A 26986-nucleotide genomic window follows, 5' to 3' on the forward strand; every position below is an offset into this window, starting at 1 on the left:
AGTGAGATCCTGTCTCAAAAAATTAAAGTGGAAAGTAATACAGGAAGACAGCCAATGCTTGCCCCATGGACACAGACACACATGCACCTACGCACGCATGTACGCATGCATGCCCGTGCATGCACACCTGCACACATGCACACCTGCACACATGCACACATAAAAAAAATACATAGCCTTATTCAGAGAGAAATCAAGGTTGGACTTAGGGCTGTCTCTATTTTCCCTTGTCTTTCTTTCCTAGGTTTGGAGATAGGGGGTTGAAAAGAAAGAAGGGGGGATATAGAAATATACTGGGATGATAGGACAAAAAGTAGATTATTGAATCTACTCCTCAAATTAATGCCTTAATTGTTACTAACACGGTTATTTTTTAAATAACTGGTACAGAACTTTGTATATTGATGCAAAATAAGTTTAATTTTGATACATTGTCATAGAATTCAAATTTAAGATTATTCTTCACACACAGTATATATATATATTTCTACTCTAATATGAAGTATTGTACCCATACAACTGAACTATAATACAAGACTTACTCCTAATACTTTGAAAGGGCTATTGTAGACTGCTTAGGATAATTAAGTAATAAAAGCTAATTGTTAGTTGACCAAATCATCGTTATGTCAATTACTAGTCTTTTTCTAGGAACCTATATATATCCTAGGTTTAACATAAATAGGACTCCTGGCAACACCCAGCCTACCTCAAAGAAGGTGAGGAGCATCAAAGAACCTCCTGATGGAGATGGGTTCAAATGTGGCAAACCAGCCACTGTGCAAAATTCTGCCTCGTTTCTGCCACAGACATAATTCTCTCTAAAAATGGGCAAGCTTGGATACAGGCAGAGTCAACGAGCAAATTCTGCCAAGACAGGGTAAGCAAGTCCTCAATAGTTCCTGCCTCACAAATATGTCTGCCACGTATATTGGGCCAGAAGGCTGACGATGATGCTACAACATTATAGAGAGATTTGGATGACTGTTCTGATATCAAACTGTCCCTGTCATTTTCTCACTGTGGAAGCTGCTTACCTGCACTTCCTATCTACTCAAATAATTAATTTTATTTTTTCTCAAGTCTCTGATGGGGTTGAAGACCAGATTGTTTAGTTTTAGAATTAAGCTTAGTTGTTTTAGGGTTAAGATGTATTTAGGTCTAGATAGATGTTTTAAGTTGATAAAGATGAGATATGATAGATATAGATTTACATTCAGAATTTTAGACACACCAAGATAGGGAAGATGTTCTCTTCAAGGTTGCCAAATACAAATAGCCAAAACACTGTGAATACAACACTTATATAATTCCTGATTGTTATATGGTTCTTCTTCCTGTAGGTAGTTTAATGTATATATGTGTATTAATAGAAATGTATATGTAAAAAAGAAAAATAAATAAAAATAAAAATTTAAAAATATGCATAGTCAAGAACTACAAAAATATGATGTGATGGTATACAGTTTTGGGATTTTTTTTTGGTTGGTTAATTTTTGGGTTTTTTGGGGGGGTTGTTTATTTGTTTGTTTGGGTTTTTTTTTTTGCTTATTTTTTTGTTTTGTTTTGTTTTGTTTTGAGTAATTCATCCCTTCGCCCAAATATAAAAGCACCTATTAGAACTCACTTTGTCCTTTGGGCCTAAAGGCAGGGTACCCAGGAAACAATAGCTTTTCAAAACTCCAGAAACTATCTTCAGGAATCATACTGGTCAAGGACCATTAGGTGTTGGGATCCATGCAAGAGGAACAGCAAAACAGCCCTAGAACTCATGGAATGCGGCCCACTGGTTAGTAAACCCACGATGGGTGTGTCTCAGAGAGGCATAGGCCCGAAAACTACGTGTCCTGAGGACTTCATGCTGTTATGGAGCATAGATCTGCTTGTTACCTTCCCGGTCCTTATAATCCCCTTAATATGTGAATTGTGTGAGTACTATAAAGGGGGCTTCCAGCCCCTCACTGGGCAGTATTATTGGCTGATATAATTTAATAAAACATATTAATGAGTGGATAAGCACCTTTAGGACTTAAAATAGAAATGGCTGATTATTTTTATATAGAAGTTTAATTTGTGATTCTTTCAAGATCTTTACAAGATTACTTCTTAAGATAATTAATTCCTTCTTTGTAACCACAAATTGCAGCCTGCCTATAAAGAAAAGCTGGCTGAGAAATTCCCTTGCTTGCTTATACTCTGTTAATACGTAACAAGTTGCTTATGTACAAATGTATGTGAATTCTCAGAAATAACTTGTTATTCATGTTTGTTCCTCACCCATAATATGTAATACATTTGATCACGTGAAGGTATTGGGGAACATGATTTTATTACATATATATATTGTAATCATTTATTTATAGAGAGATAGAATGTAAGCACATTGTAATTTTTGTACTGCCTGAAAAATTTTGTTGGGGTATATAAACTGTGAGAAGAAGGATATGGGGAAGAAAAAGAAAAGAGATGATGATAAGGAAAAGGCTAAGAACACAGGTAAGAATAAAGGTAAGGATGAAAATAAGAAGCTAATAATAAAAAGAAGAACAAGCAGCTTGTTAAAACCTACCTGCTAGAGTCTGTCTTACTTGTCGTCTAGTGTAAGTGTGTGTGTGTGCTTGTGTGTGTGTGTGTGTGCGCGCGCGCACAGGAGCGCACACATTTGCAGTTCTTTTCTTCTTTCCTTTTCTTTTTTAGACACTTGCCACCATCAGCTCTGTCCCCCCTAGGAGCCATCAGCCCCAGCCCCAGAGTGCCACATCAGTGGAAGCTATTGCCGGGAACTATCGGTTCCGGCCTGGAAGGCTGCCCTCAGAGAAAGTCTACAGGGTCATCAGCCAGCCACAGGATTCACGCCCCACCTCAGTTCTCCCCAGTTGATATGGAACTGGACTTCTATAATTAGGCACTACTGTGGCACAGCTCCGAACCACACCTGTAAGGGAAGGTGACTGTTGCTGGACAGGAAGAAAGGAGGCTCACCTGCTTGATTTTATTCCGAGAGTTAGTGATGCGTTCTGTGATGCTCTGGTATGTGCGGATGGCTGTGGTCAATTCTGTGTAGTGCTGAACGATCAACTCATCCAGGTCACGGTCACACTTCTCATAGGCTTCTTCAAGGCGACCTTTCTCATTTTCTCTGTCTTCAACATCATCACTTGTAGACAGAGTCCTGGTGAAGACAGAATTTGTCAAGCTGAGTCAAATTTCACAGCAACGATCGGGAGAACTGTATCCAGTGAGTACACTAGCACGCCCATCCTACAAACTAGGAAATGAAGTGAGTTAACAGAATATACAAAATAACCTTCAAAGGTGATTCCAACGCCACCTAAGTACATGCCCAAATATAAAAGCACTTGTTAGTATCTCACTTCCTATGACTCACAACAATTCTAACAGCTCCATTCTCCTTATAACACTGGCTAACAAGACCTACAGAGCATCCAAAGAAAGGTCCCTTCCTGAGCCTAGGACACTGCCACATAGAACTGAGATTCTCAGACACTTCTGCCATCCTGTGGAAGAAATAGACATGGTAGCTGCTTCTGTAGCCACGTCTATAGGCCACGAAAAGGAGCCATCCCTGAAGCTGCCCTCCTCTCAGGACTTCTTGTTAGGGGAGACGATACATACACATCATTGTTTAAGTCACTTCTGGGTGGCCTCCTTTCGTATGTGGCTGAAGGGATAAAATTTCTCACACCAAGGGATCTCCTTCTAAAGATCTCATGTGAACAGCCTGAAATTGAACATAGCCCCCAGCAGCCCTGAAATAGAAAATTTTAGTTCTAAAATCTGTTACAACAGCAGTAACCTAGGCTGCACTACAAGACGCTGCCTGCATTCACTATTCTTCAAACAGCACCAACAAGATTGATAGGAATCAACAATAACCCGACAATGAGAGAGGCACACTTATTAAAAATCTTTCAATAACTCAGTTTGATACATGGGCCACAGATCTTTGTTTCCTCCATTATCTCTCTTGGATAATTTTTTTTAATTTAGTATTATAATAAAGAAACCTTTCCCTCTTATCTGCTCACTGCGGTAATTTAGAGTTTCATTAAATTCCCTCAGATTTGTCAGCTTATACATTCAGCCTAGTTTATTTCATTTATCTTTTTTAATTTAGGGAGGGGGATATTTTAGGCTTTCAATGATGGATGCAATCAATTATAAGTCCATCATTAGAACTGCTTTCAGAGATGGTCTGTCAGCAAATCAATCACATACCCACCTCCAGATACTTTCGAGCAAAATACTGTACAACAGTCTTCTCTGAACTGCCACTCAGAGCAAGGGGTCTTAATTCATGAGCCACACAATATATAAAACTTCTTTTTCAATTTAGAGGGGAATTCAGGAGGCCTGTCTGTGGCGAAAACGTACCTTCCAAAATGAATTCTGTAAATGCGTTAGGGATGCCAAGAGATCAAGTGTTGCATGAAATGAAACAGTGCTGGGAGCTATGAAGGGCAGTACCAGGCCAGACCCTATTTCCTCAGATGTAATCCTAAGCCCAGTGATTTTCAAGGTTGCTTCTGGGTAGCAAACACACACGTATTTAACTACTAGAGTAAATCAACTTGATCTCGAAGAGAGAGCCACCGAAATCACCTTTGATATTTGGTTCAGAGTATCTTAGCATGTCTCTATTGTTTTTATGATATATAACTTTGCTCTTTAAACCTGAAGCCTTCCAGGATGTTACTCTAAAGAGCAATCAAGAAGTGCCTTCAATTTATCAACTGTCCCCTAGGTAAGAGTTTCTGGATATTTAACTCCATCACTTCTGCAGAGCTACACAGCATGAGCCTGTCATTTTCACAGTGCCTTCCATGCCCCCCCCTTCCTCATCACACACACACACTGTCATCTGTGGAAGGAAACATGCCAAACACCTCTCTACTGTTTACCTTAACTAGTCAGAATTACCATTAAGGAAAATGTCAGGCCCAGGGAGGACAACTTCTCTGGCATGAGCTGTCACCGCAATGCATTACTGGATCATTAGGAGTTACTTAGGAGAGAGAAAGGGTTACTAAAATGAAGATTAGGAGTAAATTGAGTCCACAGGGGATCTTTTCTCCTATTTTCACTTCCATAGAAAATATTTATATAAGAAACACCCTGTGCCAAGTCTGACTCACACTGAAAGTCCACCCTCTTTCTTTTGATATGACCTGGGATGAATGACAAACACGTTTGTCTTTAGTCAAACACATATTATAAAACTCTAAAAATATAAATTGTTACAGTATTTTTTTAATTAGTGAAGGGAAATGTAGTAAAAATAATAAAAATAATAAAGACCTCTAAAATTTAGAGGCTTACAGATGCCAAAAACCAGGTTTATTCTGCATTTTATCAAACGCCCACTCCGGTTAGAGTGGGCCTACCACTATCTTCCACACAAGCAGCAGCTGAGCTTTGACAAGGTTAACCTGCCCACCTCACACAATGAGAATAAGAGATCCTAGGAGGACTGAAAACCCAAGTCTGTTTACAGATTAGGTTTTGAACAACTGCACAGTATTTAAAACCTGTCTCTGAACTCTGCCTAGGTAGAGCTCCTTACTCCACCATATTTACTACCCAGAGGACCTCAGTGACTGAATCGTATTTTGTTCTCCTATGGAAATGACAAGCCACTCTATACAGAATGCTGGTCTTAAGCACTGTCAAACAAAGCCTCATATATCAGTAGCAGTCAACAAATGTTGGCCATCATTACTATCATTGCTACAATAATGAGACTAGTAACAAAGAGTCAGTATCCTTCACCTAAAATTTTGGGAACCATAAGTATTTTGGATTTTGAATTCTTTCACAACCTGCACTATCTAAGAAATATGAGATGTTAGGTACAGGACTAAGTATAAAATTTATGTTTCATACACAACGTGTGGGAGACTGACAGTAATTTTATACAATATTTTCAATAATTTTATATACAAACTAAGTTACATGGATGGTGTGGACATTTCCAGGTGCTGTGTCAGGGCGCAAAAGGTGTGGAAGTTTTAAAGCCTACTTCCAAACAGAAAGCGTTATTATATATCACAACATAGGCGTAACATTCTAAACTACCTTTTTTTTGGTTGGTGATTGGTTTGGGAGGGTTGTTCTGGCTTGTTTTTGGGGGGAGTGTTTTGGTTCTTTGGGTTTTTGGGGGTTTTTGTTTTGTTGTTGTTTGGTTGTTTGGTTGGTTTTTTGGTTTTTGGTTTTTCAAGACAGAATTTCTCTGCATAGGCCTGGCTGTTCTATAACTCACTCTGTGGGACAGTCTAGCCTTGAACTCACAGAGATACACCTGTCTCTGCCTCCCAAGTGCTGGGACTAAAGGTGTGTGCCACCACTGCCCAGCCTCAACTACATTTTTGTTGTTGTTGCTTGGTTTTATTTTGAAGGTGTGTGTGTGTGTGTGTGTATGTGTGTGTCTTTATTTCGAGGAGTGTTTTGTTTTGTTTTTGTTTTTGTTTATTTTTCATCTTCTAAGATAGTGGCCTCCTATACAGCTCAATTTGACCTACCAATCTCTGTGCGACCCAGGCTGACATCTACCGTCTTCCTGCCTCTGCTTCCCAAGTGTTGGCTTTACAGACAAGTCCATCACACTGGACACTACAGTGATACAGTTTTAGTGAAGAAAAAAAAAAAAAAAAGAAGATCTATGATCTACAATCTGCTGATGAGCCAGGCTTCACGCCCAGAAATGTACAGGTCCCCACTGTGCTATGTCCAGCATACGGGAAAGGAGGTAAACAAATATGAGGCCCAGAGAGCAAACAGAAGTGGTGCACTGCTCACATAGTAATCACTTGTGTGATAACCCTACCATAGTCCGGGGAGCTGGACAGAATCATGACTCTTCTTCTAATACACAAGCTAATGTGCACACTTCACACACTGCGAGTTGGGCTGGAATTAAAGAGAGCAAGCACACTTGACGCCAAAGCCCTGCCTCTTTCTATACCAATTCTACTCAATTGCTATCTTTCTTGCCTCAACTCCCGAGCTGAGGCCTGCACCCTAACTGTATGACAGCTCACCTGGAAGAAAGCAGTGGTCAGCGAAAGATGAAAAGATGAACATGAATCCTACAGGTTTTCTCTTTCGTTTTTGTTGTTGATGTTGTTGTTGTAAGAAATGCAGTTGGACCTGACAAAAAGGCTAAACAGAAGAACCACAATAACAACAAGGAGAAGCAAAGAACGCTGATGTAAGGCTGGCCCTCCAGGATGCACTCAAATTACACAATCGTCTTTAGACTTTGCTCCGCCCTGTTTCATGTAAACGGAGATCCTGATTTGCAAACTGCTGTTGAGTTCACACTGGACCACAGGAGGGGAAACTAGCTTGTGGTGAAGCTGGACACAGAGACATTTCTGGATCACTAAGGATTGTTCACTATGACAGCGCTGGTATTTCACATGATGAATTACATCTCTAACCATGACTAATTAATCCCCAGGAAAGAATGTGTTCGCCTAACAGCCTAAAGGGTCCACCAAACGCTTCTAGCAAAAACAGGGATGCCGGATGGTTCCCTTGGATTCACAAGCCACCAGCTCCCAGTGCATCCCACAGGCAAGCAGGAAAAGTGCGTGAAGATCTGCAGACTGAAAATGAAACTTGTTAGGTTTTTTCCCCCCTTTTTTTTTTCTTTTTTCTTTCTTTTTTCAAATACCAGCTTCAGTCTTTCAGTTGGCCAGTCAAATGTTATGAAAGGAAAATAAACACTCACCATCAGAAATTCCTCCCAGGGAGCAATTTTGCTCTCACTTTGGACTTTAGTAGAGTAAAGGAGTCCAGACAGAAGCAAACACGTAAAAGTCAATGCCGTTGTTTTAAAGATCAAAGGAAGCACAAACAGAAGGGAAAGCGCACCTGTGAAACCAGGTGACCCACTGATGGGGGCGCTTTCAGCAAATATGGCCATTTGGACCCCCTGTGTTCTGCTTGACAAAACCTCTCCTGCTCCCTCCCTTTCGGTGACCTCTCAGAGAACTCTCCAGGAGATCTCCTGTCTTTAGCTTCCTCAATAACCAGATAGAGGTCTGTTTCACCTAGGTTAGCTCCAGTCCTGCTGTCCCACCCTTCTTGGAAACTGCCAGCGCAGGGCTACCTGACCTTGAAGGGAACATTGTGTGATATGCAGCAGAAGGGGGCTGACCTCACTCTCACCCTAGCTCCCCCTCTGCCCCCACCCCACATCCTGCCTTGTGCTTATAAGCAGCCTGAGAAAAATAAAATTTTGTCAGCTTGATCAGATTCTTTGACTTGCTGTCCGTTCCTTGCGTCTCTTGTCCCCCCCATTCTCTCCCTAGGGGTCCGAGGGTCTCATTGGACTGTCCGGTGGGTCTGCACAACTGGCGCCTCCCAACGTGGGGCCTGACGTGACGCCTTTGGAGAGAATGCCGCCCCACCATCAGTGGAACGGCCGGCATTTAAGACTTGGAGTCTCCTAAGCGGTTCTCCTGAGCGGCTCCTGAGTAAGTTGCAGGCGGTGCATGTCATAAGTTTCTAGTGCATATCATAAATTTCTCTTTCATTATGGGACAAGCAATTTCTCGACATGATCTCTTTGTTTCTAGGCTTAAAGATTCACTCAAGACGCGAGGAACTAAAGTTAAAAAGAAGGATCTTATTAGGTTTTTTTGCATTCTTAACTGATATCTGCCCATGGTTTCCGCAAGAAGGAACTATTAGTGAGAAAAAGTGGCGAAGGGTTGGGGATTGTCTCCAGGATTATTATCGTACTTTCGGCCCTGAAAAGGTGCCTGTGACGGCTTTCAGTTACTGGAATCTCATTAATGAAGTCCTTAAGACTCATCATGATTGGCCTGATGACAAAAATGTAATTGACGAGGGAGAACAGCTTCTCCGTCACTGCTCCCGGTCACCGTCTGCGACCTCTCGGTCCCGGCCTCATACTCTTGAAGGGAGCCAGACCCACAAGCTGAGTCCTGACTCAGAGACGGCTGTTGGGTATTCCACTCTCCCCGCCTGCCTTGTCTCGCCCTCTGCCTCTGCTTACTGGCACAGCAACAGAATATCTTTCCCTCATTGATTTTGGAGATGAACCTCTTGACCCTGGTGATGCTGCCTCACTGGAAGAAGAGGCCGCACGATACCATAACTCTGACTGGCCACCTGTGAAATTGGAGGCGACCCTAACTGTGTCCAAGGAGGCAACACCTGATGACATTCCCTCCTCAACTTTAGCTAACCCTAAAACAAAAAATTTGGGGGATCCTAAGCCTCTCTCTGTTTCTTTTCTCCCTCCTTTTCACCCTCCGCCTCCCTATGGTCCCCAGCCACTGCCAACCCTCTACTCTGTCAGGCACGACCGGTCACCACTGCTGACCTCTCGACCCTCTCTGAGCTAGTCCGTAACCGACAGGAACAAATTGTTCTCCTTAAAACACTTAGGGATCTGGACCAACAGCTCGCTGGTCTCTCATTTTCGGATGGTGAGGCACTCTCTGAGCAGCCACCCCACACTACGCATGCTTTTCCACTTTCACTTCGTAGCCGTATGACTATTCCTAGTGGGGGATGCAACACCTGCTCGCCAGACATCAGGACATTTTCTCGGGGACCGGAAGGATAGTGAAGGAGAGGAAGCGGACGAGGGAGAGGCCAAGGAGGGCACTGCGGGCGATCCGGAAGCTCCTGTGGAGGAGCATCCTTTGGTCTATACCCCTCTAGCCTCGTCTGTTATAGAGAAAATGAAAGCAGCAGTGACAAAATATGGTGCAACAGCGCCCTTTACTCTTCCTTGGTGGAGGCCTCTACAGAGGCCTGGCTCACTCCTAATGAATTGAAACAACTTGCCCATGCCTCCCTTGAAGGAGGAGACTTTGTACTATGGAAGGCTGAATTCCAGGAGGCGGCACAAGACTTATCAACGAGAAACGCCTGTAATGAATGCACTCGAGATTGGACCGCAAACAAAATATTGGATGACTCCCCCTCATTGAGGGTGATACCCTCAATGAACAAATTGCTTATACTCCTGGCCTCCTGGCACAGGTGAGACAAGCTGCCCTTGGTGCCTGGAAAAAGCTCCCTTCACGGGGCTCTGCCTCCGTCGCTCTTACAAAAATCAGACAGGGCCCTGAGTCGCCTTAATGAGACTGCGAGCCGCTTATTTGGACCTCAGGATCCAGAAAATCCTTTTATCAAGCAGTTGGCTTTTGAGAATGCTAACCCAACATGTCAGGACGTTCTTAAGCACCACTGGAAAGGAACTCTTTCTGATTACGTCCGACTTTGTGCAGGTATAGGGCCCAGTCATGCAATAGGCCTGGCCATTGGAGCCGCCCCTCAGAGGGCTGGTCTTGGGTCTCATTCTTTGCAAAGAGCCTGCTTTAATTGTGGCCAGCTTGGGCACTTTGCCAGGGAATGTCCCCGGTCCCGTAAGACCCTGGAAAGTGGCCAAACTCTCCTCTCAGGTAGACTAACTAACACACCCTTGACTGCCCGGCTCCAACCAGCCACAGTCTGCCCACGTTGCAAACGGGGACGTCACTGGGCTAATGAGTGCCGCTCTAAGACTGATTTACAGGGCAAAATTCTTCCTCCTCATCGGTCGAGAAACTTCCCTTGGGGGCAACCTCCAGCCCCCATCAACTGAGCGAACCCCGGAGGAATTGGGTTCTTTCCTGCCCACATACCACCCCAGAACCCAGCATTGACATTCACCCCAGCCTCGGGGCACCACTCCCAATGCCTTCCTCTGTCAGCCCACATTCCATTTCAGATCTCTGGCAAGCAAGTGAAAACAGCCCAGGATTGGACCTCTGTACCACCACCAGCACAATATTGACACCTGAGGAAGGAACCAGATTACTTCTTACTGGAATATTTGGTCCCCTGCCCACTAATACCTTTGGTCTAATCATTGGGCGTGCCTCTTCTGCCTTAAAGGGCATTCAAGTTCATCCCGGTGCCATTGATTCCGATTATTCAGGAGAGTACCAACTCTTGGTCTCTGCCCTACAGGGACCCATATATATATATCCCTGCTCGTCAAAGCCTGGCACAGGCCCTGCGCCTCCCTCTGAAGCCTGGGCCCTCTAGGGCACTAACTAAAACCAGCAATCTTGACCCAGAGGCATTCTGGGTGCGAAAGATCTCTCCCTCCAAACCTATGCTCACTTTGTTTCTTAATGGGTGGTCATATAAGGGGGCTCCTCGATTCCGGAGCTGATGCCACAGTAATAGCATATGAGCATTGGCCAAAACATTGGCCCTTGACAGAATCAACGACCCATTTGCAAGGCATTGGACATTCTCAAAATCCCCTCATTAGTGCTTCTGCAATCAGATGGTCGGATCAGGAAGGCAACTCAGGATTGGTCACTCCTTTCGTTATCCCAGACCTTCCTCTCAATCTCTGGGGCAGAGACATTTTGTCTCAAATCAATGTGTTGATGCTTAGCCCCAATGAAACAGTAACTAAACTCATGATGAACCAAGGGTATCTACCGGGTCAGGGACTGGGCACTCATGCCCAGGGCAGAACAGCACCCATAGAGATCTCTCCAAAAAGAGGAAGAGAAGGACTTGGTTACCTTTTTTTCTAGGGGGCCTTGCCATAACTGTACCCCTATATATGGACTAGATTACTTGGAAGTCTTTGCCCCCGGTTTGGGTTGACCAATGGCCTCTTTCCAAAGACAAACTCGATGCGGCTACGCTGTTAGTACAGGAACAGCTTGCTGCTGGACATATTGAGCCCTCCAACTCACCCTGGAACACTCCTATATTTGTTATTAAATAGAAATCAGGCAAATGGAGACTTCTACAAGATTTATGAGCAGTAAATAAGGCCATGGTAGTAATGGGAACATTGCAACCTGGTCTTCCCTCTCCCTCTGCCACCCCTCGTGATTTCCATAAGATAGTTATCGACCTTAAGGATTGTTTTTTCACTATACCCCTCCATCCGGAGGACTGTAGTCACTTTGCCTTTAGTCTCCCTCAGATTAACTTCCAACAACCCATGCCACGATATCAATGGAAGGTATTGCCCCAGGGGATGGCTAACAGCCCTGCTCTGGCTCAAAAGTTTGTGGGACATATTATACAACCCTTGCAGGATGCTTGGCCTTCTATTTATATCCTTCACTATATGGATGACAGTCTTTTGGCCGGCCCTTGTCCACGAGGGCTTCTCGCCTGTTTTCAACAGCTTCAGTGTGCTCTCTCTGCCATCAGCCTTAAGGTGGCTCCTGAAAAGATTCAAATGTCTGAACCTTTTATGTTTCTGGGGTATGAACTCAAGTCACAACAGGTCTATGTCCCCAAGCTTGAGGTACGAACCACATCTCTTCAAATGCTCCATGATTATCAAAAATTTCTAGGAAACCTACAATTTCTTAGGCCTCATTTAAAGATAGCTCCTGAAGCTTTGGTGCCCCTCTACCAGTTACTAAGGGGAGACTCTCACCCCTCCTCCCCCAGAGAACTTACACCTGAGGCTAAAGAATCCCTTACCTTAATCAACCAAGCTATACAATCACAGTCCACCTTTCAGTTTGCTCCCCATGTGCCTCCCGTGTATACACTCTGTGCTGCCACTCACTCTCCCATTGCAGTTTTCTGGCAGGGCTCATCCCATTCTCCCACCAGGGAACTCCCCTCCTTTGAGTCCCTCTGTCCTCCTCCCCCTCAAAGGTCCTTGCCACCTATGCTTCATTGCTTGCCCAACCCATAATAAAAGGAAGAAGGATGTCCAGACAGCTCTTTGGTAAGGAACCTGATTTAATAGCTTCGCCATATACAGCAGATCAAGCAAACTGACTTCTCCAAACTTCCTTCAATTGGGGAACCACCCTTGATTCATTCACAGGACAGATTGATAATCATTATCCTGAAAATCCCCCCATTCAGTTTGCCCAACTCCATCCCTTCGTTTTTCCATGAGAAACAGTTCACAGGCTACTCGTAAATGCCCTTCTGGTGTTTACTGATGGTTCCTCAAATGGCCGTGCAGCCTACGTGATTAATGGAGAGACACACACCTTCGTTACCGACCTCTCCTCAGCCCAATTGGTTGAGCTCTTTCCTGTGCTCTAGGTTTTCAAAACCTTTCCCCATGGTCCTCTTAAGCATATGTGGCACATTCTGTTCCCTTGTTGGAAACTGTGCCTTACATTAAAGCCTCTTCACGGACCTACTCCTTATTTGCTGAGATACAAAAGTACATTCAGACTCATACCCCTCTTTTCTTTCTTACCCATCTCCGAGCTCACGCTGGCCTTCCTGGCCCCTTGTCAGAAGGCAACGCCCTGGCAGATGCAGCCACCCGTACTGACGCATTTGCTTTGACCCTTTTCCATCCATTAACCCAGGCAAAGCATGCCCACTCCCTTCATCATCTCAATGCCACCAGCCTGCATCTTATGTATAAGATTACTAGGGAACAGGCAAGGGAGATAGTAAAGGGTTGTCATACTTGTGTTTTCCATCTCCCCGTTCCCCACTTGGGTGTTAACCCACGTCGATTGCTCCCCAATGCCCTATGGCAAATGGATGCTACTCATTTTCCACCTTTTGGCAAACTCAGATACCTTCATGTCACTATTGATACCTTTAGTGGCTTCATTTTTGCCTCTCCTTTGTCGAGTGAGGCCTCTAAGGATGTTGTTACCCACACACTTCGTTGTCTCTCCGTGATGGACCTCCCTAAAACTATTAAAACTGACAATGGCCCAGGATACACTGGTAATAAATTTCAGACCTTTTGTGCCTCTCTTTCTATCAAGCATATTACAGGCATTCCTTATAATCCTCAGGGCCAAGGCATTGTCGAGTGGTCACATCAAGCACTTAAAAACACCCTCCATAAATTAAAATTCCATTCTCCAACACTCTACCCTACACCTACCCACCTTAATTGGCTCTCACATGCACTCTTCGTGCTTAATTTCCTTACCCTTGACCAAAATAACAAGTCAGCTGCTGACCGCTTATGGCATGCTGGCTCTCAACATGGTCATGCTCTGACCCGCTGGAAAGATCCCCTGACGGGTCAATGGAAGGACCCCGACCCAATCCTCATTTGGGGCCGAAGTTCAGCTTGCATTTTTGATACTGAGGAAAATGGTCCTCGATGGCTCCCTGAAAGACTTCTTCGACAAGTTAACCCATCGCCCAGCATGGAGGACAATACTCCTGCTGAGGCTCCATCCTTTTCTGTCTCCACAGAACATAACAACAATCCAGCCAGCCCTGATGACGATGTGCCTGCTATTCCTGCTCCTCCTGATGGGCCCTCCGCTTCACATGTTCAGATTGGAATGACCTCAGATCAACATCCATTACCCCTGGAATTGGACTTGAGTACTCCTCTCCAAGAGGGGTGATCCTGTCTGGTCTTCCTCTCGGATTTCTCCTGTAATTTGGCATCCTGACTCATTGACCCCTGACTTATGTAAAATGGCACCCAAACAGGCTCTGTGCAGCTTTAAAAGAAGAATGCTGCTTTTTTGCAGCTAAGTCCGGGGCGGTGAAGGATAGCATGCATAGAGTATGAGAAGGACTGGAATAATGACAGAGAGAGACGGAGAAATGCGAAAGCTGGTATAAAAACTGGTTCTCTACTTCTCCATGGCTGTCCACTCTTCCCTCTGTTCTTGGACGACTTCTTGGTCTATTACTCCTGATATCTTTCAGTCTCTGGGCCTTTGCTCGATTGACCTCCCTAATAAAGAGGCAGTTTGATGACCTTGCAGCAAAACCTTTGCAGGTTCACTATCTGCGCCTGGATGAGGCTGACTCTGAGGATGAAGCTCCACAAAGATAATCCCAAAGACCATCGAGATGGTGCGAGGCTTAGCACTGCAGGGAGTTTTGCCCGCACTCCTTCCTTGGCAAACTCCTGAGAAGCATGCCTGATTGCATAAAGGTTTGGCGCGAAACCATGGCACCAGATGCCCCCTTTTCCCTGACAAAAGCGCCCGGGAGGTTGAGGACATGGTCAGTCCAGAGAGACTGAACATTGACCTTTTAACGCAATGCCCATCTTTTGAGGGGGATCAGGCCTCTACTTCTCCCTCTCTGTTTTTGTTGTATACAAGAAAGGGGGAGATGATGGGGGCGCTTTCAGCAAATATGGCCATTTGGACCCCCTGTGTTCTGCTTGACAAAACCTCTCCTGCTCCCTCCCTTTCGGTGACCTCTCAGAGAACTCTCCAGGAGCTCTCCTGTCTTCAGCTTCCTCAATAACCAGATAGAGATCTCTTTCACCTAGGTTAGCTCCAGTCCTGCTGTCCCACCCTTCTTGGAAACTGCCAGTGCAGGGCTACCTGACCTTGAAGGGAACATTGTGTGATATGCAGCAGAAGGGGGCTGACCTCACTCTCACCCTAGCTCCCCCTCTGCCCCCACCCCACATCCTGCCCTGTGCTTATAAGCAGCCTGAGAAAAATAAAATTTTGTCAGCTTGATCAGATTCTTTGACTTGCTGTCCGTTCCTTGCGTCTCTTGTCCCCCCATTCTCTCCCTAGGGGTCCGAGGGTCTCAGTGGACTGTCCGGCGGGTCTGGACAACCCACCAAGATGGCCCATCACTCCCCGAAGCAAGAACTTTCAAAGACAGAGGAAAAGAATGAAAGAAGAAAATGACCAAATCCAGACTGCTGCCAGGAATACCCCAAGCCCTTCTCAGGACGCTCAGCTAGCAGGTCACACAAACGTGTTCTCGGTTTACAGAAGGAGTGCAGTGGTACAGCACTTGCCAAGCACATGCAGTGTCCTGGGTTCAGTCCACAACACTGCATTTAAAAAGCCACTTGTTTCCCCCATAACCACTTACTATGTACAAAGTTGAACACATTAGCCGGGTATAGTGTGTATAACTATGATCCCAACAGAGGGATTAAAGGCAAAGACACATGCATCTTTGTGTGTGAGTTCAAGGCCAGCCTGGGCTACATAGATAGACTTTATTAAAAAAAAAAAAAAAAAAAAAAAAGGAAAACATGCACATTTATAAACTGAGCCAAGGACGGTAATGGCTCCACTTAGGAAGGTAGATGCAGGAGCTGAAGCCAGCCTTAGCTACAAAGTCAATCTGTGGCCAAGCTGGATTATATGAGACCGTCTTGCAAACAAAACTGTAAAAAGCAGTTGTTTTCAAAAGCTGTGGTGGGGGAATCATGACTGTGAGGTCAGCCTGGGCTATACAGCAGGCCCTGGCGTGGAAACAGAAACTCTTAATAAACAAAAATAATATACACAACTCTGCAGCGCCAGTGGGCTCCTCAACCTCTCCGGTGTGTTTTTCCTTGTGAAACAGGCGTGAGAATAAGAACACCTGCCTCTCTGGGAAGTTTTAAGGACTGAAGAAGTGTGGGGAGCAGGATGGAAGTGCTGACTCACATCATTAGAATCAAACTAAATAACCTGTGAACCCCAACATTGTCAGCTGCTCAAGCCTACCCACCCCAAAGTTCCTAGGGATCTGTTAGGAGCTCAAATCAGACCTTTTCTCTAGATTCTCAGTGTCACGCACATTACATAATTAATAAAAGCTATATCATGACAGCAGCAAGATGCAGGATGTGGCAGGGCCCTGCCTGAGACAACTGCAGTGGTGGCCTCACTGGGGGCTGCGCATGCTCATAAACCCCTGGGAAGGAACGCAACAGCTACGGCATCCCTGTCTAATGCACGGACTCACGCAACAGTGTTTTCTAAGTACATTATGTATGAGGCAGACACACTGCCAGCCCTCCCTCATGAAGCTAACACAACAGCGTGGAGATGCAAGCCATAAAGTAGCAGGCAGGGAAACAAGTGCAGCAGGCAAGAGCTGTGGTACAAAAGAAACAAAAATGGCCACCCCTAGCAACGGCACAAAAAGGCAACCTGTGACTAGAGCCTTTGTGAAGACTCCTGTAGGGGAGCTGTTCTAGGATGACACAAGATGCCTGCGCCTTGAAGGAGAATTCATTCAAACTGCTGCAGGAAGGAACTGGCAAAGAGACCAGGGTGGGTACCAACTGCTAGTGTGGAAGGGACAGGAGGTGAGGTCAGGAGTCACAACAGTCATAGCTTTCTGGGCTTTCACTCAGGGTAGTCATTGAAGCCACTACTTCAGGGTGGTGGCCACTTATCAGCCAGTGTTTAGTGGTGAGGGCCAGTAACCACATTTATAATGGTTTTGTTTTCATTGTAACTCACCTCTTTCAAAAAAGAAAAGTTGGAGATGTTTTCTCTAAGACTATTGTAAAATATACAGAGCATCATTTTATAAATTTAAAATATAAGCAGCTCAGATGGCTACACAGAGTTTATAGTAAATGAGTTCCTAATCTAAATTTGAGCTTCCAAGCAGCCAAGGCAAAAAGTTCTAATTTTCTAAAAGACAGACTCCTTTAGGCAAACCAATTTTTCATTTAAAACAACTTTGGAGGCAATTTACAACATAGTGAAAGACGTTCTCAAAATCTTTTGAACACAAGGTAACAAATTTTCACATCAACATCTCTTGAGGAGCATAATTTTTAAAACAAGAAAAACTAAATTCAGGCCTCCATTTTTTTGAAAGGCAGTAGACATAATACAAGTATATAGCTTTCGATGACTTATTTTTCATTCTCATCCAAGGATAGAATTTAGAAAAGTTATGGAACAAGGTGAGTCAGACCATCTTTTGGTCTCAGCAAAGCTTTTGACAGCTCAAGCCACTGGCTAGTTCTCTGCAGAGTGTAGAACACACATGTTGGTATTAAGTGTTGATGAAAGGCTGTTAACTATACAAGCCAGCGTGACCATCAGTGCCAAATGCAACGGGAATCACTTGTGCCTGAGCTTCCAGGTTACTGTTTGCAGGTGACAAACTCCTCTTCTGGAAGCTTACGGCATTTTAACAAAGTGATAAAGGGACCCAGCCTAGTTATAAATAGAACTATATACCTCATCAAAAGGCTTTTTTTTTTCCTTTTTATGATAACATCTCAATTCGTTACTCCAACTGTGTTTAGAGACAGCAGAGGAGGTGATGAAGTTCTGCAGGTCATGAGCCTCACAGCTGTTCTCATGTAAAGGCAGGAGACAGGAGCGAATCCTGTCCACACCCAGAAGAAAGGCTCTAGTGCAGACAGAGCAAGGAAGTGGCCATCCATATGCCAAGAAGAGGGGCCTCACTAACAACCTCTCCTGGTAGTGCTTTGACCTTGGACTTGGAGCATCCAAAGGGGTGAGAAACACATGTCTGTTGTGTAAGCATCCAATCATAGGTGTTTTGTGATAGCTGCTAAAGCAGAAAGCTACACTGCCTCGGAAAGCACAGGCAATATTATTTCAGTTGGTTAAATTTTCATTTGCTCTCTCTGTTTGCTGTTAGCTTTTCCGGGGTCTAGGAGTGAGGTTTGGTTTGGGGTTGGGTTGGGTTGGGTTACACAGAGAAATCCACAGATTGAAGATGTGTACCACCAGGTTCAACTTGGTTGGTTAAATTCTGAAGGCAATGTTATCCATCAGCCTAAACAATACACATTCTTAACAAATCTGCATGAGGTATTCGCTGCTTAATACAGCCACAGATGGCTAACACACTTGTTACAAGAAATAAAGTTACACACCTAAATCTTGGCGTCCCCTGCAGAAAGAGCAGAACTGAGCCACATTTTCTGAAAGCTGATAATGGGCTTCCCTGTCCACTGAGGCCCCACTGGCCTCTCTTCTAGAAGCAATACAGACTAGGAAGACAATTAATGAAAATCCCCTAAGCAATTAAGGAAAACTAAATACAAGTACAGCTTCACAAATCCAGAAATCACTGATGAGCAAACAACAGCACCTTCTACAACAGGAATCAGGTGTCCTCAGCTACCCCCTTTCTGAGAAGTACTCCATATGGACCTAGGAGAGCAGCCAGATGCTGCAAAGTCCCTGGGCTTCTTATCGAGAGCCTCAACCTGACCACAAGGGATGCCTTCTCCCCAGTGAAAGAGTACAAGACAAGAACTGAACTTGAGGCTAGTTTTCAAGCCTGACTCCAGAAAGAGAAAACTGAGTGCTCCATAACTGGTTTTTTTCTAAAGAAAATGTCTCTTTCTATTAGTGATGCCAACACAAGGGGAAGAAATGTCCAGAGCTGATGTGATTCCTCCAGCATCAGTCATGGGTTTTTCCCACACTGCTCTGTCACATGATCAGTTCTACCCAGCACTTGCTTCAAAGTACTAGAGCCACGTTTTCTTTCCAAAAAAGAATCTAACCCATCTCATACATGGCTGACAGCAAAATATACCTAGAGCCAGCAGGGGAGCTGAAGACCACAGCATGAGTAGAGAAACCCAAACACATGAGAATGAGGAGACTGAAGGACACAAACACTACACAGTTCAGTCAGAGATCCAAGATGATTATGCAAAGCAGGACACGATGCTACACTACACTCTCTAGATGGAGAGCCATCTGTAACGCTTCCAGGGAGTTATATTAATAAAAAGCCCTCATCATGAATCTGAGGTTGAATAAAGGATCACACATTAAAGAAATGCTAGAGATGTGTATCACTACATAATCGCATGAGATATACTTTGCTCAAAGCAGAAGCAAATCCACACCTCGCTTTCAAATCGGATTTTATTCTATTCAATTATACATCCTGATGCCTTGTTTCTTAATTATGGCTTATTAGAGCCTATGAAATACAGGATAATCCCATCCCAACTGATAGGAATTCACAATGACAAGTCCCTCTGAAAAAGTTTTCTCATACATATGAACATCCCTTAACTGTACAGACTTCTGTAGCCTCAAGTGACAGACAGTAAACAATGTCTGCTTAAAAGTCATTTGAAAACTCACTAGTGTCTGGCTTCAGACAGCACTTAGAGCCAATTACTACACACAACACATGTGCGTATAGCTCCTCGATAGTGCAATTAGCTCAGTTACACAGAACAGTACTGGAGACCAAAAGCTATAAATTGCTTAGGCAACAAAGAAGGCCATTATCTAAAATTAAGTAAAATCACTCCACTCAGGCATAAAACTGAGTTTAGAGCTGACAAAGTCAACTTACAACTCCTTCTCCTTCCCACTTCCTTATACAGTGCAGCTTGCTCGGAAAGCCTTGTCCACAGAGATCCTCACTTCCTGGTGAGTTCCTCACAAGCGATGTTTTATACTTGTGACAGGTATTATGTGGTCAAATACATATAGGAAATTGGGGGTTAGGCTTCTTAAAATGCAAAGATCCATGAGGCTTTAGAATACAGGTGACCTACTGAGACCACATTAAACACTAGGCCAACACTGCTGTTGGCAGCAAAACAAAAGAGCCACATCTTTAAAATAAAGAACTATAAGATAGAGTCCTAATGGACGAGCTCCTATCAAACTATTACAGAAGTAAAGGTTTAAAGGGATGCAAAATAGGAGTTGGGAATTTAGCTCAGTGGTAGGGACTTGCCTAGCAAGCACAAGGTCCTAGGTTTGGCCTCCAGCTCTGAATGTGTTTGTCTGTTGTGTAACGAATTGGACCCATGACCTAAGGCATGCCAGGTAAGTACTCTCAGAGTTAGTAAAAATCAAGTTTCTAACAAAGACACTACAGACGCTAGAAATCAAGCATCTGAGTGCCTCTGTTCCAAACTGTGCAAGGCAATTTCATATGCCTTGTCTCTTTTCATGTTTCCCCAAACACACCAGATCTTCATCACCCCATTTCATACATGAAAAAGTTAAGACTGGGTGCAGTGTAGGGCTAAGTAATTCAAGGTTACAGACTAGTAAATTTTTCTTAGCTACCCTAAACCACACCCTCTCACCAAGGGGTGTAACCAGACATATCTACAAAGGCATGGGTTGAAAACCTGATGGTATCACCTAGTAATAAAACTACATGCCTCAAAGCTTTCAAAAAATTCCAACATTAACAATGACTCCTAGGGCTAGAAACCAAGACTTGGTTCCCCCAAGATATTAACTCTGCAATGAACAACCAGAAAATGGAGTGTTTTCTTTTTGTTTCCATAAATGTCCATCAGCTGTCCCAGGACCTCCTGAAAATTTAGAGTGAGTACTCTGTTTCCAAATGGAAAACATGTATCCCATATCCCAAGTGCAAGGATTACAGGGATGTGTCACCACACCCAGTTATGCTAGGGATCAAAGGCAGGGTACTAGGCAAGTATTCTACCGGCTGAGTCCATCTCCAGGCCTGACACTGTTTACTCTGACAGCAGTTTGCAAACAGCACTACATCTTGGAGGGGAGCAAGGCTGAGGGAAACAGTGAGAATCTAAGGCTATGCTGAGCTGGGCTCGGATGGAGAGAGGAGACAGTGTCTATGCCTGACACAGCGCTTGAGGCCAAGCTCTTCCTGCCACAAACTGTCACAAACCTCAAAGGCCTCTGTTCAAAGCCCACATCAAAGCCTGGACCCCTCAACAAACTTTACTTTGTATTAACTATAGCATGACCAAAATATCCTCTACAGAGGAAGGACGGGATTTAACAGGAGCCTACAATAAAGGATTTCCTATGTTTTTGAAATTCCAACTTTTGTGAAGACATAAAAGTTGATGAAAATGTGAGCCTCCCAGTGCCTTCAAGCCTCCTTGACGTCTGCAACCAGCCTGCCTACAAAAGCTCAGCTCCAAGGTTTCAATAAGGTCTCCATAAGTCACAACTGGAGTTTGTCTCCCCAATTAATCTGGCTATTTGCAGGCTGACATACAAAGAAGGGAGAGTAATGTTTAATTGGAAAGCAGATCACCTAACAGTAAGTGGTAGACACATTCTCCAATTAAAAACCTGACAAGCACTCACAAAAATAAAATAGCATCTCTGAAATGCCATCTTGCTTATTTCACAACTCCAACTTCACACCAAACAGAAGGTTGAGGTAGGGTAGTAAATAGGAAAGAAGGAAGATACGGGGGGTGTGTGTGTGTGTGTGTGTGTGTGTGTGTGTGTGTGTGTGTGTGTGTGTGTGTGTGTGTCTAACTGTCCAAACTGGACTCTGTCCACCCAATTATTTCTGCTGAAAAATGGCCAGTGGTGACTTGAATCTACAGTTAGTGGCAGTCTCCAAAAGACCAGATCACAAGCACTATCTCTCCTCCCCAAACCCTTCCTCACAGACCTTAGATTCTAAATAGACACAACAGTGAAGCATTACACACCTGAATGGCCTGAAATGGGCTTACTCAGAAGTTTTAAATTTTAAAAAATTTTAATTTACATATTTTAAAGTCCCTTTCCATCAAATATAAAATTGCAATTGCACTATAGTTCCATTTGTTTATTTTAAATTCTCAGTGATGGGCTGGAGAGTTGGCTCAGTAGTTAAGAGCACCATCTGCTCTTCCAAAGGACCCGGGTTCAGTTCCCAGCACCCACATGGCAGCTCACAACTGTCTGTAATTCCAAGATCTGACAACCTCACACCAATGCACATAAAGTTAAAAAATTAAATAAAAATATTTAAATTCTCAGTGACAGACTCTGACACTAACAAACACTGAATCAGTATCTAACTAGTTATTACTGCCCTGACAATGAGAACTAGGCCTGGCTGTGGTGAGACAAGCCTGTACTCCCAGCATCAGGAGGGGGAGGCAGAAGCATCAGAAGTTCTAGATTATAGTGCCTACAGGGCAAGTTCAAGGCCAGCGTGGGCTACAGGCAAACCTGTCTCAGAAATCCACATACAAGCAAAAAGAGCAAATGGCAATGAGACTTGGGGGTTTCCTTTGTGTGTGTTAGTTCAGTCCTTACATTAGACCTTCTCTGGAGTTTAATCCAGTGCCAAAAAGTATCTACAACTTTCTCTTCAAACTATTAACAACATTTTAGCCAAGTGAGGTGGCTCACATTTTCAATCTCAGCACTTGGGAGGCAGAAGCAAATAGATGTCTGTGAGTTCAAGGCCAGCCTGGTCTACATAGCAAGACCAAGTCAGTCAAAGCTATAGAGTGAGTCCTTATTTCAAAAAAGAAAAAAAAGTAATATAAAGTGTTACAATATATGACCTAGTATAGAAATGGTATTTTTATACATTTGAGAAAGAAATGAAGGAAATTTTTAAACATTCCAAAACAAGAAAAACTGCTGCTGTTGCTCAGTGATATATAAAGATAAAGATGAACCAAACTGTTTGAAATACAGTGGCTTCTGTCATTAACTTATTTTGTGAGAAAATGGCAGGTCTACAGAAACATGAAAGAGCTAGCATGTATCAAATATCCTTTCAGGAATACTTACACTTTAGGACCTAAAATGGGTTTTCCTTTGTGAAGCTCGTTGCCAAAGCAACCAGAAGAGGTCTAGTGTTTTGAGAGAATTTGAAAGAAAGTTCTGGCTAGGAGGTAACTGAAGTGCACAGGAAGATCTACGGATAAGGAACACTGCGTGCAGGAAGGGCAACGTGAAGAGCACAAAGTGAACAGAGCTGAAGAGCAGAAACTTCAGGATGACAGACACAAAGTTACTAATACACACAGGCCTAGTCTACTCCCCCAGTCAAGGCTCCTCCCACCCCAAATCCCAACGCCAAAGTCACACTACCAATCTCCTCCCTCCCACGCACTGTTCGTGGAATTGTAAACCACTGGGTCAAGCACTAAAGAAAATCAGGAGGAAAATACCAACAGAGATTGGCAACATCATCCCTCATCCCAAAGCCAAAATGTTCTGTGTCCGAAGGAATGCTGAAATACAAGCAGCAACACTCCAGCAGCAAAAACATCTAGTCATGTGTTCATATGTTAGCATGAGCCCTGATAATTATTAAACTTGCCTAGATTGATAGGTCCGGGCATACCTTAATAGCATAATTGTAAAACAACACAATCAAGGGGAACACATCAGTCATGTGTCCTGACGTGATCTGGATTAGGAATCAAAATTAAAGCAGTACTTCACAACAGAAGCCAGAGTAAAAGATGCCTGGGCCAAAGCCACAGTTTTAAAGGGAAGATGATACAGACTGGCGTAAGAGATGGATAGCCAAATAAAGGCAGGTGTGGTGACGGCTGCCTGTGATACCAGCAAGTGGCAGAAGGAAGCAAGAATTCAAGAATGCTCTTATCCACGTGAGCGTGAAGCCAGGCCCGGCTACAGAAGACTCAGCAGTTCTCAAGCTGGGGGCCGCATATCAGATGTTTACAGTACTATTCATAATGGTATGGCGTACCAACAAAATAATTTTATGGTTGGGGGTCACCACGACATGAGGAACCGTATTAAAAGTGGAAGCATGAGGAAGGTTGGAAACCATTGACTTAAATCAGCACCGACAACAGCAAGCTACACTGCCCGGCAGTGGTCTACACTGCCCGGCAACGCCCTCTGGAGACCTTAAAGGACTGGCCCTTATGGCGAATGTGCATCTCCACACAAGAAGCGGCCAAAAAGCTTTTAGGGTTTTTTTTTTCTCAGTTTTTAATTATCACATATTTGAGGGTGAATCTACGCACGAGGAAGAGGATGGGACATTTGTTACTTTCCCTAACTCACTCCACTTCCAAGGATGTGGCGACTCCTTCCACAAATTCTGAATCTCTGTAACATTCCATCTCTCTCCAAGTCCGTACTCTCCTCAAGGATAGGATTACATCTGACTTGTCTTTGCATAATTCAGGGCAGTCACGCACTCATTCAACAAATATGCCCTAAGTACTAAATAAATGCCAGGCACCAAACTACAGTGAATATCCATTGTTTAAGCAAGTGTTAACCATCAGGCAGGGAAAAAACAAAAAACAAAAACAAAAACAAACCTTGACAAAAAGATTCTAAACGTTCATATTAGAGTTTCAGAGAAAAGTAAAATGGGCTACTACAGATGCTCTGGCTGAGGTTTTAATATCATAGGATAAATCTGCACTGTACACTGTTAAAGTAAGAATGTGTGCATGCAGTTACACAAGTGTTTTCTCTTCAGGGTCTACAAAGTGTATCATTCCCACAAGAAGTTCTATGCTCTCATCTGTAAAATAAAATTGATAATAACAGGTCATTGCCTTAAACTACTGGTTCTGACATCAAACCCATAGATGGGTCTTTTTCAGTCCATTAAATGGTAAACTTTTAAAACATTTGAAATCTGATTTGTCCACTCTTTCAAGGCTGTACTAGCTACTAGATTCTAGTGGTCAGGAGTTTTAAAAGCTCATCAAGATTAGTACAGGAGCGCTCTTAGAATTCATCAAAGTGAAGGATAAGTGGGGGAAAGTGGGAGAAAGGGATGTTTGTTTTATGAAAATATGTGCGGTGAAAGTCAAATGACAACAACATATAAGTGTGTCCTAATGTATTTTATTCTGCGTGGTCTAAACTTTTTTAACATTTTAAATGAAAAAAAACAAAAAACAAAAAAACAAAACAAAACCGGACCTGTAAAAAGTCCACCACTTCCACTCTCGCCCTAATATTTTAGGAGGAGAGTAATGCGGAGGGCAATTTGAGGTTGTTTTGATACGGTTTTGAGTAAGAAACTGGGAACAAGGAAGTGAACAAAAATAAGACACATGTGTCACTTCAATATATCCAGTCCCAACCAGCTCGTCGCAGAACCTACGATCTGAAGCTGTGGCTATTGACAGGTGGTGGACACTGCACTGCACTGACAGGGGACTTGGGCCCCCGGGAAGCCCGGCCACAGCTGGCCACAGCTGGCCTTCCCGAGAGGATGCTGCGCCCAGGTCACGCAGGAATGAATGGGCACACCTGCGCCCGCCGGGCTACTTCCCGAACCCTCGCGGGCCAGCTGTTAGGACTAGGGACCCAAGGAAGGGCCGTGCCCCCCGGGAGAGTGCAGGGATTGAGGGGGTCCTCACCCTAAGCCCGGCCCCAGGGAAACCGGGAGCCCCGGGGGGTCCGCCCCGCCGGGCAGCTGACCCTGGGGAGGGGCTGGGGAGGCCAGAAGGAAGAGAAGGGCCGGCGGGCGGGGCCGGGCCGATTCCTCTCCCTTCCGCAGCGGAGGGCGAGCCGCTGCCCAGTCCTCACCCAGCCTCCTGCCTCCTGCCTCCCTCACCTGATCACCGAGATGAGCAGCCCCGAGGGGTCTTTGCTTTTGCTGACTGTGCTCCTGTATTTGCCACCAGCTGCTTCTGCCGCCATCTTGGTACGGGAGCAAGAGCCAGGTGCTTGACAGGACCGGGTGAGAGTAAACTCCGAGGCTTGACCCGGAACATCAACCAATGGCAGACGAGAAGCGCAGAGGCGCGGAAGTGAAGAACCCAATCACTGGAGTTAGGAGGCGGGACTAATGGTCAGCTGGAGTTTGAGGCGCCTATTCGCTCTAAGCACTCTGGGAAACGTAGTTCTTCAGCGGGTCCTGGGCATGCCTGGACGAAAAACCAATGGAAACTTCAGCAAGTCTCCTTGTTGGTATCTTCTTTAGATCTCTTCAGACCTTAAGCTGTTTTTCAGATAACTCCCTTTTATAATTTTAATGTTTTTAATTTACTGTATTTGATGTTATCAAAATGGATATGCAGATGACTGTATTTAAGCGAAGGCCCCCAAAGTATGCTTGTGCTTGTCTGTGCAAAAATATTAACTTCAAATACTGTATTTAAATCAACAAAAGGCAAACACTTACAGGCACAGAGACTTTCCTTTGGTATTTTCTGAGACTGAATGATTCTATAGTCATCTTATATTCATTTTTGCATTTATGCCAAACAGTTAAAAATGCAGGCTGGAGCCCGGTGTGGTGGTGCACGCCTTTAGTCCCAGCACTCCGGAAGCAGAGGCAGGTGGATCACTTTGAGTACAAGGCCAGCCTGGTCTACAAAGTGAGTCTAGGACAGCAAAGCCTACACAGAGAAACCTTGTCTCGAAAAACGAAACAAAAAAAAATTTTTTTTTCAAGGTGTGGGAGAGAAAACCATACTCACCTTCCTAATTCTGCAAACCTTTCATACAGTTCCTCATGTTGTGGTGACCCCCAACTACAAAATTATTTCATTGCTTCTTCATAGCTGTAATTTTGTTAC

General features: G+C 44.2%; 1 protein-coding gene across 3 annotated transcripts in view; it reads right to left on the reverse strand.

The window, feature by feature from the left end:
- The window catches only part of EXOC4 (exocyst complex component 4), a 739217-nt gene extending 713041 nt beyond the window's left edge, over positions 1 to 26176 (reverse strand). For all 3 annotated transcript variants that reach the window (XM_084787371.1, XM_084787373.1, XM_084787372.1), the window contains exons 1-2: positions 26020 to 26176; positions 2983 to 3172 (exon numbers count right to left, since the gene is read on the reverse strand). In XM_084787371.1, the coding sequence (XP_084643497.1) occupies positions 2983 to 3172; positions 26020 to 26105 (276 nt within the window). In that variant the 5' untranslated portion in view covers positions 26106 to 26176. The remainder of the gene's footprint in view (positions 1 to 2982; positions 3173 to 26019) is intronic.
- Positions 26177 to 26986: the final 810 nt, after the last annotated feature.

Source organism: Acomys minous (genome assembly GCF_964271855.1).
Source record: "Acomys minous genome assembly, chromosome: 6".
NCBI lineage: Eukaryota > Metazoa > Chordata > Mammalia > Rodentia > Muridae > Acomys > Acomys minous.